At 43.7% G+C, this 13,549-nt stretch overlaps 1 protein-coding gene across 8 annotated transcripts in view; it reads left to right on the top strand.

Annotated features, from left to right (window-relative positions):
- KIAA2012 (KIAA2012 ortholog) overlaps positions 1–13,549 on the top strand; it is a 126,737-nt gene that overhangs the window by 21,057 nt on the left and 92,131 nt on the right. For 7 of the 8 annotated variants that reach the window (XR_015143836.1, XR_015143831.1, XM_086345806.1 and 4 more), the window contains exons 5-9: positions 1,964–2,106; positions 3,628–3,814; positions 4,628–4,770; positions 7,154–7,322; positions 10,645–10,791. Coding sequence is in view for 6 of the 8 variants with exons in the window: in XM_086345806.1 (XP_086201932.1) it covers positions 1,964–2,106; positions 3,628–3,814; positions 4,628–4,770; positions 7,154–7,322; positions 10,645–10,791 (789 nt within the window). In the remaining 2 variants the exon portion in view is untranslated. The remainder of the gene's footprint in view (positions 1–1,963; positions 2,107–3,627; positions 3,815–4,627; positions 4,771–7,153; positions 7,323–10,644; positions 10,792–13,549) is intronic. The other variant, XM_086345832.1, reaches the window with a different exon arrangement.

The raw sequence follows: 13,549 nt of genomic DNA, 5'->3' as shown, positions 1-13,549 counted from the left end.
TTATCGACATCCCTACCTTGTGTTTTTTAAACATAATTGTAACACCCAATTGCCTATGATCACAAGGACCGAAAATCAACTTGTAAAGAAGGAAAAATAGCTCAGACTATATCTCGAACCCTGACTGATGGTTTTATAGGTTTTAATTTTATCTCCCCTTGGCCTCATTCTCCTTGCCAGACACTGTACTGGAGAAAGTAGCAAAAGCCCTGGCCACAAATTTCAGATCTCCCAACAGTGTGATGTTGGCTAAGTTACTTACGCTTCATGCATCCTTAATTTGCTTATCTATAAAATGGGAGTAATGCTATCTGCATTCCACCCTCTCTGGGTTGTTGTAAAAAAATCATAGGGGAAGACATAGGTACAAAGCTGTCTAAGAGCTCTAAATTATTACCCCCATTCACACTGTTTGAGTAATCTGAACCCGTATTTGAGATAGAGCACATGGTGTGGTCTCCTTTCAAAACTGAAACTTCCCATACCTTGCTTGCTAACCTGTTTCTGTTAAGCATAAACAAATGAGTCAGAGCTGACATTTGCTGAGAAAAATCTTGGTTTCCCTCACATAGATTGAGTCATATATTCAATATCACCTGGGATACAGCCAAAAGGAAGAATCCCTCTCTGTATCCTCCTACACAAAACACCCTGCCCCAGGTTAAGCAGTCTGCCATGTAAGACCATTCAGCAGGTCAGCAGCCATTTGCCCAGAGTTTCACTTCCTATACCCTTAGAAATGCTGGTAGAGGCTACCAAGTGCATCTCACCAGGAAGGGTGGCCCTGGAGCCTGGCTTGACCTCAAAGGATCATTCTAAACACATAAGAAGGTCTTTATGTCTTTATGTGTTTTATGCTGCATCCTATATGCAGCTGCTTCTTGGGGACAGGCAGATCGAGGGGCTCCCTGAGTCACTAAACTGAGCAGAGCCCCCGAACCTAAGCGTGAGTCTGCATCTGCTCCACCAACACTCTCAGCATCAGCTCTGAGCCAAGGTCGCCTTCAGGAGCCAATGGGCAGAGGAAGGGGAGCTGCAAGGAGGGAGTGCTCCATAGGTGGGCACTTGGCTGTTGATCCAGTGACACCAAGGATGACGTAAGGAATGACGAAGGTTGGGGAATACAGGAGGACGGTGAGGCTGGCTGCGAGCCTCCAGAAGTCCAGTGCTCCAACACACACAGAGTCCCTGAGGGCTTCCAGAGCCCCTGGTTGAAAGACAACCCTACATCATGCCTCAGAGCCACAAGCAGAGATTTGAGGTGTTGCTATAGCAGCTCCAAACAGGGAAGGTTTGCCAGACTATTTCAGCAATAAATCTACCTTGAGTAAGTGATGAAAATAGCTGCAGGACCCTTTAAACCATCGACGAAAGATTTGTTCACTGTGCTGGAATCATCTGTTGACTCAGATCCTTCCTGGGGGTTGCACAGACAGGGTAAGTGCAGCTTGCTAAGCAGCCGTCCCACCGCAGAGGATCGTCTGAGTTTCTTTACAAGGAAACGACCAGTAGACAGCCCCAGAAATCAAGTGCTTCAGACTGAACATCTCAGTGACAACAGAGCAAAGCTGCAGGTCATCCCACCATCATCACACCTCGGTTATCCCCTAGCCCCTCACAGTTGACAAAGGGCTGTCACATGCATGATCTTATTTGAGCTCCAGACAACTCTGCAGGGAAGCAAGGGCAAGAAATCAGTATCCACATTTTACCGATGAGGAAACTGAGTCCAAGAAATGACTCAACCTTAAGCTCCTGACTCCCAGAACAGTCTGTTCCACTGAGCTGGCTGCCACTTCCATAGAGACACTACCAGAAATACAGAAATCAGGACAGCGGAGGAACAAGGGCCTTGATCAACACTGTTGCTCAGAAAAGCAAGAAGGGAGGTAGTTTGTAAGCAGCTAACAGCGTCATACTCGTATTTGGGCTTGCAAAGTTGACCCACTGTTCACCTTTGCAGGTCAGCAGGACCTGGATGAAGGGGAAGCTGGGGCTGGTGGACAAGTGGACCAGGGCTCTGTAGTCAAGGACCGTGGGATCCAGGGGACTTGCTTGCCACCACTCAAGAAGCAGCCCTGGCAGAAAGATGAAACCCAGACAGAGGTACTGTTTCTAATGGGGGTCCCCTTTCCCTGATGGCTCAGAGGGTAAAGAGTCTGCCTGCAATGTGGGAGACCCAGGTTCAATCCCTGGGTCGGGAAGATCCCCTAGAGGAAGAAATGGCAACCCACTGCAGTATTCTTGCCTGCAGAATCCCCATGGACAGAGGAGCCTGGCAGGCTACAGTCCATGGGGTCACAAAGAGCCGGACATGACTGAGCGACTTCACTTTCATTTTCTGTCATTGTTCTTCTTGACTTTGGAGATGATACTCTCTCCCGTCACCATTTCCTGGGGTCCTCCAGAGAAGAGAAAAGTGTTACTACTTTGAGCCTATCGATCCCTGATTTTCAAGGTGCAACTGGTAGAACCCTAGCACTGCAGATGCTCCATGGGAAAAAAAAAATTGGGAAATGCTGTGCACCACATTCTCCTCCCAGAGAGGCACAGTGCACATTTGACCATGGACCATTTGAGAAGTTCTGTAGTAGAAGAGCTGGTTTAACTTTAACTTGTAGTTTTCCAATCTCACTTAACCACAGATCCTCCCTACACTCTTCACTCCATCTAGGCATCTCTAGTCATCTCTAGAAAAAAAGGGCTTTTGGTCTTAGAGTTGGAAAAGCCTTGTTTTGAGTCCTGTATCTTGCTAGCTGTGATGAGCATATCTAAGAAACTTAACTCTGAGCCTGAACTACCTCTTATGTAAAATAGAGCTGTTATCACACACACCTCTCAAGTTTGCTATGAGGATTAAATCAGTAAAAATGTAAAAATGCTTTTTAGGGACTTCCTTAGTGCTCCAGTGGCTAAGAAACTGTGCTCCCAATTCAGGGGGTCCAAGGTTCAACCACTGGTCAGGGAACTAAATCTCACACGCTGCAATTAGGAGTTCACATGGCACAGCTAAAACTCAGTGCAGCCAAAGGGAAAAAAATAAACTTTTGAACTCTAAGGCCTGTGTGTGTGTGTCTGTACAACAGAGAAGCATAGATAACGCATGCTCCTATCTTGAATAAACACACATGACTTACAAGAAGATCATGTGCCAATGAGATAGGAAAGGGGGAGAAGAGAAGTACCACCTAGTGGGAGGGAAGAGACATGATGGCTAAAAACAGTGATGCTAGCATGAATATACTTGATGCCACAGAACTATATGCTTAAAAATGATTAAAATGATACATTTATGTTATGTATATTTTACTGTGTTAAAGAAGTCTGCCAAAAAGAAAAAACAACGATACTAGAGCTCCATTTTGATTTTTAATTTTTTTTCAAGAAAGCAGTATACATCAGGCATGGCTAAATGTCATTCTTTCTATCACTAGCAATAAAACATTTTATGAATGTAATAAACAGCATTAGAGATCTGGCCACGATAACCATGTTTTTCTTCCCAGGCTGCTAAGAAGATTTCATCCTTGGAATCACAAGTCAAGCCACAAGGTCTGACTGTTAGAGGAACCGGCTCTGTTCCTTTGCAAAACCTGTTTTCAGGAATGCCTATCTGTCGTTCCCTAGGACACGTCAAAAGACAATCACCATTGTATCCATACTTCAAAAGAAAACCACCAAGAAAAAGCACAGCAAACCTCCAGGAGGACCCTCGGGCATGCCCTCTTCGATCACTCTTGGCTCCTGCATGACAAATCCCACACGACATTCTACTACGGAGGCACTTTCCCCAACAGGAAGGCAGACCTCAGCGGTAAGAAGCCGAATGCCTTGCTTGTTGATCTGGGTAAACCTGATCCTGCAGAGAACACTGAGCATGCTGAGTGTCTCTTCCTCATGCCACTCACCTTAGAAAATAACCACTGAAGTTCAGCCAGAGGTGGGAATGAGACTAGTCTTCAATCACACACATTCCACAATCAGACTGCCTGTGCTCAAATGACCCCCACTTACTAACTGTGACCTTGGGCAAGTTATTTAATCTCACTGAGGCTCCATTTTCTCATATGTGGAATGTGAATAATAATAATACCTCCATAAGGCTATTATGGACTTCCCTGTTTGCTCAGACAGTCAAGGATCTGCCTGCAATGCAGGAAACCTGAGTTTTCCAGGCAAATCCCCTGGAGAAGGGAATGGCAACCACTCCAGTATTCTTGCCTGGAGAATTCCGTGGACAGAGGAGCCTGGGAGGCTGCAGACCATGAGGCTGCAGAGAATTGGACATGACTGAGTGACTAACGTATTAACACTAAAGCTATTATGGGGATTCAGTTAATGCATGTAAAATACTTTGCACAATTCTCGTCCCACAGTCAGCACTTAACACATAGTAACTATTAAGATTATTATTAGTCTCTCCATCACCTGACTCAGCCATCAAGAACCCAACCCAGATCATGAGATTAGGGCTCCCTGAAGCTGCCTGAGCCACTGTGGCTCTCCAGGTGTCTCAGCATCTCCTTGCCTCTCTTCCCATTAACCCAAAGGTGATTAAAGTTGAAAGTCAACTCTTCATCCCCATGCCTGCAACTAATAAGCTCTTGTTGCCATCCTATCTCTACAGACAAACAAGGGACTCTGAAGCTGCACCAGGGCAGAAGCAGCCACTTGTTCAAGGAGCCTCCTGCTGAACGATGTCTTTTCCCTCCTGTAGCATCTGCTGCTGGCTCAGAAAAAAACATGCCTGGGGACATGAAGAAGAAAAAGGTGTGTGTGTGTGTGTGCGCGCGCGCACGCACGCATGTGCACACACATGCTTAAAAGATTAACCTCAGTCTAGGAACGAGGTGATTCAAAGAGATGTCTCCAAGAACTGGCCTTACTTGCTTTTGAGCTCACTGTGTGGAGTTGGACTAAAGGGGTAGTAATTCACTAAATGTTGAAAACAGTGAGTAAGAGGAATTTCAGCTGCCCTGCATTAAAGCAGATGGTGTTACCACACTGATGGCAATAGAACCCTTTACTCTGTTAAGGGGCTGAGGGTTATCTGTAAGCATGTAAGGACAGAATTTGAGTTTGTAAGCAGCTGACCCACTTCAAACTCAAAATGCTTGGAACCTGGCAATGGTTTTGCTTAACTGAGGGTCTGTCAGCTTCGAAAATGTAGGATAAATTTTGCAGGTTTATCAACCCCTTCAGAAGTTTCAGGTACATCTTCCTGAACTTGTGCTGAGCGGGACTGAGCAGGGGCTCTGGAATGTTCGGCCATCGTGGCAGCTGTATGACTTGAGCGAGCGGTTCACCGCTGAGCTGCTCCTCCTCTGTGCACAGGGATAACACCAGCCTCACAGGGCTGATGGAAGGATGAAAGGGAACGAAGCACTTATGTGAAAGTATCTTGTGTCCAATAGGGACCCACAACAACGTTAGTGGGATCCATGCCATCTGACGTGGCCCTGAGGAGCCGTGGGCACGCCAGCTGGCCCCAGTGCCAGCGAAGAGGTTGTTTTCCGTCTGTTCAGGATTTTCTCAGATTCTCTATGTCTAAGGTGATCTAAATCTTTCCATTCACACCAGAAGGACCTCTGGTTTTTCAGGTTCCTTTGGACCAGGAGTAAACAGCAGGCCTGACCTGCCAGGGTCACCCAAGCCCAAGGAAAGTCCTCAGTCTCACACGCAGATCATCCCAGAACTGAGCCAGGTTCAGAGGATAGGAATCCCTCCCATCAACCTATGTATACGATTTAGCAGAGGAAAGCAATATTTTCCACTATATTAAAACTCTGTAAATTTTTAATTACAATGGAGAAATTTAAGGCATAGCTTGTCAGCCATATCTCACACGAACCATTTAGAGTTTCCACATAGATTTCCCAATGCAAACCTTGTCAAACAAAATACAAAGGTCGGTATTCAGAAAAGGGCAGTTGGTGGGCAGCTGGCTCCTGGAGAGTGGAGATCTCTAGGAACAGAAAGATCCCATGTGCATGCATTGGGTTAATCATTTTCTTAACGTCTCAAAACTATACATACTACCCTGAATGTTGCTGGGTGAATTTCCTCCTCATTCAACTCTAAACACGTAGGATGCTTGTGTGTGTCTGATCTTTTTTTCTTTTTGAACACTAAAAAGTGAGAAACGTTTTTATTTTTCCTCCTGTGAAATTGAACTCCCTGAAACCCAGCACACATATACATTTCATAGAGCCGAGTTCATATGTTAAAAGCTGCAAACTAAAAGGAAAAATTTTTAGCAACTTCTGAATAATTGGAAACAGGAAGCTCTAAGTACTAGCCCTAGTGCCTCTCTCTTCCCCCACCCCCACCGTGCATACATACGCCTATGTTTTGGAGCTTTGGGGACATAAAGGAAACTGGGTTAAAGCTGTGGTTGATCCTGACGCACAGTGATTTTCTTTTTCTAGCTATCTTCATATTTCAGACGTGTGGAGACACCCAGGTATTCTGCTAGTGGCAAGATTCAGTATTAAACCCTAAGGACAGAACAGTCTTCTCTCAAAGAAATATTATAGAAATAAGCCTAGTTCCAAACACTATTGTAACTATGTATAATTAACTCATTTAATCCTCATGGCAATTTATGAGGTGGGCAGTATGATTACCCCCATTTTACAGAAGGAGAAATTGAGGCTTAGATTACACAAGGCAAGCAAATATGCAAATGTGTGTTCCTATTTCTGCCCTTTCTTACCTGAAAGGTTGCACAGTCCACAGTCTGAGCCTTGCCTTTTTCCCCATAATGACACAAGTCAAGATTTTTCCCTCTCCAGACATGGAAATAGCTCCAACATGTCAATCCGGCTGTTTCAGGGCTACAAGAGAAAGAAAGACTGCATATCCTCACAAAGGCTCTTGAATTTACCATGTTTATACTTCTCAGAGCAGTTGGAGACTGGGTTAATGGGGACATAATTTAGTTCCCACCAAGCAAAGCAGCCCCACTCTAGTGAGCTGACCAGCTTCCAGGTTGGTCAGTTTTCCTTCTCAGCCCTGGATACAGAAGCAACATCACACCCAGCAGCTTCTGATGCTAGAGAGTCAATAAGATACCATATCATTTATCCCTTGCAGGCAACAGGATTTAGATACCTGCCATATTGGGGTCTGTTTGTTTTTACATTTTCTCCAGGCACCTAAAGCTTTGAAATTACCTCTTATCTCAGAAGAACCACCCAGAGTCCTGGACCCCCTGAGGAGTCAACTTAAAGCCAGTGAGCCCCCAGCAGAGCTCTTCATCTTCCCTGTGGAGATTCATTATCATAGCCAACACCCGCCAAAAGGCAAGGCACAAAGAAGAGGTGGGTCCTTGTGAACGGGTCTCCTGAGGGAATGAGGCAAGCCAGGAAGGACTGGAGTGTGGGACCCACTCATGCAGCCCTCTCCTAAATCACGGCTGACCCTCTCCAGGGTCACCCCCTTATGAGAACTTTTTTAAAAAGAAACAAAAAGGATAAATCTGCAAATAGGTCTCTACTGGTCATATTCAACTCAGTTTTTAAAATATGCATTGAGTCCTTCATTAAGCAGGGCATTTTGCTAAACTGTGGAAGAAAATGGCAGTCAGCCATACACATAAATAAGTCCAGGGCACCATAGATGTTATAAAGGTGCAAGGATTTTCAGGCAGTTTACAACAAGTAAATGCCATATATAACTGAAATTGGAAAAATAAAAATCTGGTTAAAAAGAGTAGAGAAATAAATTTTATCAGACATCTGCAATGAATTCATTGCCTTTGATAAGCACTGGATTTAGATGAGCTAGCTACCTGGCAGCCAGGATAAAAAGGATATTTGGATCTTTGGATTTTACTCTTATGAAAGATCAAAGTTTGTCTGAAGAGCCACTTTTCCTGATTTTTTGTAGTTTATTTTATTGAAGTATAGTTGATTTATAATATTGTGTTAATTTCTACTGTACAGCAAAGCGATTCAGTTATATGTATATATATACAGTATATATAGAGAGAGAGACATTCTTTTTCACATTCTTTTCCATTATGGTTTATCACAGGATATGGACTGCAGTTCCCTGTGCCTTACAGTAGGATCTTGTTGTGTGTTCATTCCATATATTCCGGTTTGCATCTGCTAACTCCAGACTCCCACTCCATCCCTACCCAACCCCTTGTCCCCCTTGGCAACCATCAGTCATTCTCTATGTCTCTGAGTCTGTTCCATTTTCCTGATTGTGAATTAGGTAACATTATTATGTAACTTAGATGATTTCTACAGTCCTTGTCAGGAAAGAGATTTTGAGCTTCTAAGCAAAGTGCTAAGAGAGTCCAAGTAAGGAGAGATCAATTCCAACCTAAGACTTAGAAAGAGGCTTCTGAGTGACCACTCAGTTCACCCTGCACACAAGCAGAAATTCTTTCTGATCTTCCCAAGCCATTCCACAACACCCTGGCCAAAGACACATTATTGCCCCTGGGAATTTTCTGGGCAGCCTGAGGCAAAAGGCAACTCTCTAAACAGCTGACTCCAATTTTGAAAAGTCCTAGTTCTGAGCTTTCTAGAAACTTCAGAAAAACTGCCACTGATTTCTGAGTTTTCACTCTCCAGCTGTTTGGAATTCTCACTATGAAGAATATCATAACTGTTAAGCTTAAAAGACTGTCAATGGAAGGATGCATAAAGGAACTTTCTGAGATGATGAAAATGTTCTAAATCTTAGTTGGTTGCATGGATATATACATTTATCAAAACTCACTGAACTGTTTACTTAGGATCTGCTTGCTTTCACTGTATGTAGATTTTACCTTTCCAAAAAATTATGTAGCTCCTTAAAACACACACACACAGTATTACAGTATTTTTAAATGCAGGGTTTTTAAAATTATTATTCAGGTCTAATGAGGCCAGTATATCAGGAGACACTTGCCAGTGAAAAGATAGTCTGTTACTCACAGTTCCCAAGAGCAGAGGGCATGCCATGTCCCACAGGGCCACATGGAAAGAACCAGGGTCAGTTAGGAGGCAGAAGTGCTGGCAGGGGGCACAGTGTGTGTGAGGAGGGGAGGGCGGATGGGGGGTGTACAGGGAATGGGCAAGAGTTTTTATTCCATTTTTGGCAGGAAGAAATGGCCGAGGCAGGGCAAGCAGGCTAAGCAAGTTTGGCATTGGCTAGTTGGAATAACTTGGGCAGACTCTGTGCATCAGGGCTGTCCCTGGTTGTTGGATACCTGGCCCTGGGGTCATAAAGGCAGGGTGATAGTGGCCTGGCAGGGACAGGGAGGCCTGGCATGCTGCAGTCCATGGGGCTGCAAAGAGTCAGACACGACTTGGCCACTAACCAACAACAACATAGGGTCCTAGAAGTGTAAGAGCTGCTTAAAGGAGGTCATGCCTGGGGAGCAGCGGGAGGGGCTCTAGACTGGTTAGTTGCCGTATGAAATATGCACTTGCCTTTACTGTCTCAAGGGCCTGGCTAGCCCTGGGAGAGACAGTCTCCCCAGGGTCAGTAAAGTCCCAGAAGTCAAAACACTAGAATAAAAAGACATGCTCACTGACTCACTTTGCTGTACACCTGAAACTAACACAGCACTGTAAATCAACTATACTCCAATTTTTAAAAGAACATGCCTAAGGCACATAAAGACAGGACTATCAGCAGGATTCAGTTGAATCCTGATTATCTTCCATGATGACCTTGGAAGGAAGGTCACAAGGACATCATGCACCAGATTCTTAAAGCTATTAGATCCATTGAGCTTGCCAACACACTGCCAAATGAAAACCAGGAATAAAATACAGAGAAAGTGAATCCATTGAGTTCTTCCTTCTTGTGTATGTCTGTGAGGACTCTTTGAATAACAAGTGTTAGAAGGCTAACTCAAACGCTCTTAAGCGAAAAAAAAGAAATGTATTCACTCATGTAATTGGATAGTACAAGGATCAGCCAACTCCAGGCTGAACTGGATCCAGGTTTCAGAAAATGTCCTCTGGACACTATTTGTCTGAGTCTCTCAGCTCTGTTAATCTTTCCTCTCAAGTAGGTTATCCCCATGTAAAGATGGCCTCTTGCAAATCCATGATAGCTTGTTAATCCCAGTAGAATGGATATACCTCTTAAAAGCTCTTGAAAAAAGTACCAAAATTGCCTCTGATTGGCCAGGCTTGGGCTCTGTGTCCTCCCTGGACTCAATCACTGTGGCTATGACAGTGAGATGCTCTCATAGCCAGGCTTCAGTCACATGCCCGTCCCTGGAGTCAGAGAACAGACCACCCAAAACCACATGGAGTGAGTGACAAAGAGATGGGTCCCCAAAAAGAAGAGACAGGGACTTCCCTGGCAGTCCAGTGGTTAAGACTCTATGCTTCCAATGTAGGAAGTGCAGGCTTGATCCCTGGTCAGGGAACTAAGATCCCGCATGCTGTACCCCCAAAAAAAATTTTTTTAAAGGCTGAATGTTTGAGAATTTCCTGGTGGGCCAGTGGTTAGGACTCTGTGCTTCCACTGCTGGGAGCATGGGTTCAATCCCTTCTTGGGGGATTAAGAAAAATAAATAAAATAAAAAGCATTTAAAAAAAAAAACAGATTTTTTTTAAAAAAGAAGAAAAGACAGCTGGCAAAACCCACAGATGTCCAGCACAACTTGGCTTTCTCTCTGTCTCCTAGGTGCTCCACAGCCTGAGTCAGCACCAGAAACAGAAGAGTACACGTCGTCATGGAGACCTCCCCTGAAGCAGGTGTCCCTAAGGAGGTCAAGGGCGTTAAGAGTGCATCTCCCAATGGACACAGACAGGGACACACTCTCGCCTCAAGGTAGCTACTCCTTCCCTCCAGCATCCCACAGGATCCTGCTCCAGAGGAGAGCAAGGCAAGACATGTCAGGGTCCCCAGCCACGAAAAACGAGGCTAGAAGGGACAAAGCTCCTCCCCAGCTACTTGAAGGTACTTCTGCTCAGACAGCAGCTGCCATAATCAAAGTGCCATAGTGAAAACAACTTCGTATCTAGCTCACTAGTGACTAATGAAACCCCCTAAGAATATATTCTATGGGCTTCCCCGGTGTCACTAGTGGCAAAGAACCTGCCTGCCGATGCAGGAGACATAAGAGACGTGAGTTTGAGCCCTCTGTCAGGAAGATCCCCTGGAGAAGGAAATGGTAACCCACTCCAGTATTCTTGCCTGGAGAATCCCATGGACGGAGGAATCTGGTAGGCTACAGTCCATGGGGCTACAAAGAGTCAGACACGACTGAAGAGACTTAGCACACAAGAATATATTCTGATTGCAGATGTAAAACAGCACCAAATTACTAAACATTTACTGCACACTCTAGTTTCTATCTTTTTAACCTAATCTACTTAGGAATATGTGTTTATTCAATAAAAGTTCATAATATCAATAAAAGTCTTCATTTTTTTTCAAAACATCATATGAACATCTGAAATTATGTATATATCAAAGTGTATATTTTTAGGTGTGGATAGATTGGAAATAATGGGCCATATTTAGAAAGCTCTTCACTTTTAGAAAACAACCTCCTTCCCCAAGGGCAAAATGACAGGATCACAGATGCTAGGTAATCTCTGACTGGTGGTAATCAGAAGTAGAAGGAGGCACATTAATATTTAAGTTCCTCCTCAGTGCCAGGCACGCTCCTCAATTTTTAACACCTCTCATCTCATTTGCTCCTCACAACAGTCCTACCCTTGTTTCACAGATCAGAAATCTGAAGCCCTGGGAGATGAGGAACTTGTCTGAGGTCATGCAATTACAAGTGGCCTCACTGGGCTCGGAGCTGCCTTCCAGTCTCAGAACCTGTACTCTTATTCATCAAACTGCACTGCCTCTCAGAACAAACAAAGCAATGAACCCAGGTCACGACATTCTTGACACATTTCAGTTTTGAGAATGGTCCTTCGATTTTTCTGTGTATTATTATATATATTATTTTATTTTGTCATTTTAGATATTAAAACAGTAATAGTATATAGGTAGTTTCTTTATTTTTAATTTTCAACTTCATTTTTTTAATGGAGTATAATTGCTTTACAATGTTGTGTTAGTTTCTGCTGCACAAATGAAGTGAATCAACTATATGTATACATATATCCCCTCCCTCTTGGACCTCCTTCCCATCCCCTCATCCTGCCCCTCTGGAGCACCGAGCTGAGCTTCTTGTACTTTAGCAGGTTCCCACTAGCTATTTCAGTTCATGGAACTCAAAATCAAAAAAGCAAACAACCCAATCAAAAACTGGACAGAAGACTTAAAAAGACATCTCTCCAAAGATACACAGATGGTTAAGAGGCACATGAAAAGATGCTCAACATCACTAATTATTAGGGAAATGCAAATCCTTTGATTTTTGAGGCAGGGGCTTGTTTACCATATTTCTTAAGCGAGAGTTAATCGTCCTAAAGAATTTGAAGTTGTTTGTAAAAACTCCAAACATGGCAAGGGTCACTCTGTGAGTAGACAGGGAAGAAAGCAGATCCTCCCTGTGCACCACAACGTTCAAGGCACAGCCTGAGCCACCAGGATGGATGGCAACACCAGGGAATTTTGTCTTCTGTGCTGCTCACCTCACCAGCCCTCCACTTGTTTTGAGCTGCTGTGTCCACTGGGGACAGAGGATCTAGAACTTGTCCATCCTCTAGATCTACGAGGATCTACTACCCTGCCAGAAGGAAGTTGGCTAAGAAGTCCCTGATCTCTTGATTAGTTAATATGTTAGTTCAGTGTGTAACTCAACCGGGTAGCAGATGCATTAAAAAAAAAGGATGTGGGGGTTCAAACAGGCAAGATTTCCATGGGAATCTTTCTCATCCAAGGGTCCCTGAGGCAAAGGTGTTTAAAACTAGTAAGTGAGACTATCCCACTGTCCAGAGGTTGCACAGACCCGTTTACTTGCCTAGCCCTGGATTGTTTCACTTCTCATATCATAAAAATGAAGCCAGATTTTATGTATGCACATACATACATACATATTTTATTTTATTGCTGAACCATCTGAGACTTAACTGCAGACTTTGTACATTTCATCCCTTATCAGCATATGTCTCCCAAGAGCAAGGATGTTCTTCATAACCACAGTGCAATTATCACATTCAAAAATATTAACATTGATGTCATACTGTTTTCTAATATATAGTCCACATTCCAATTTCTCTAATTATACCAGTAACATTTCTTATAGCTGTTTTCTTCCCAATCAATCCAGGATTCAACTCAGAATCATGCATTGTATTTAACTGTCACATCTCTTGAGCATATTTTTCTCTAGAACACTTTCGCAGTCTCATTTTTCATGACACTGACATCTTTGAAGAGGATAGGCTAAGCTGCTTTACAGAATTATCCTCAATTTAGGTTTGTCTGTTTCCTCATAATTAGATGCAGATCAAACATTTTGGACAAGTATACTAAGTTGGTTATGTGCTCTTCCCAGGGCATTACATCAAGGGACATAAATATGCCTTTATATTTATCCCATTAGTTATAATTTGCTCCATTATAGGTGATGTTAAACTTCTTCATTTGGTTAAAGATGTGTCTGCTAGATTTATCCATT

This window comes from Bos grunniens, chromosome 2, assembly GCF_055505025.1.
Source record: "Bos grunniens cultivar Pamir isolate PY7600 chromosome 2, Bosgru_T2T1.0, whole genome shotgun sequence".
Lineage (NCBI taxonomy): Eukaryota > Metazoa > Chordata > Mammalia > Artiodactyla > Bovidae > Bos > Bos grunniens.
This window is presented reverse-complemented; position numbering and strand designations above follow the sequence as displayed.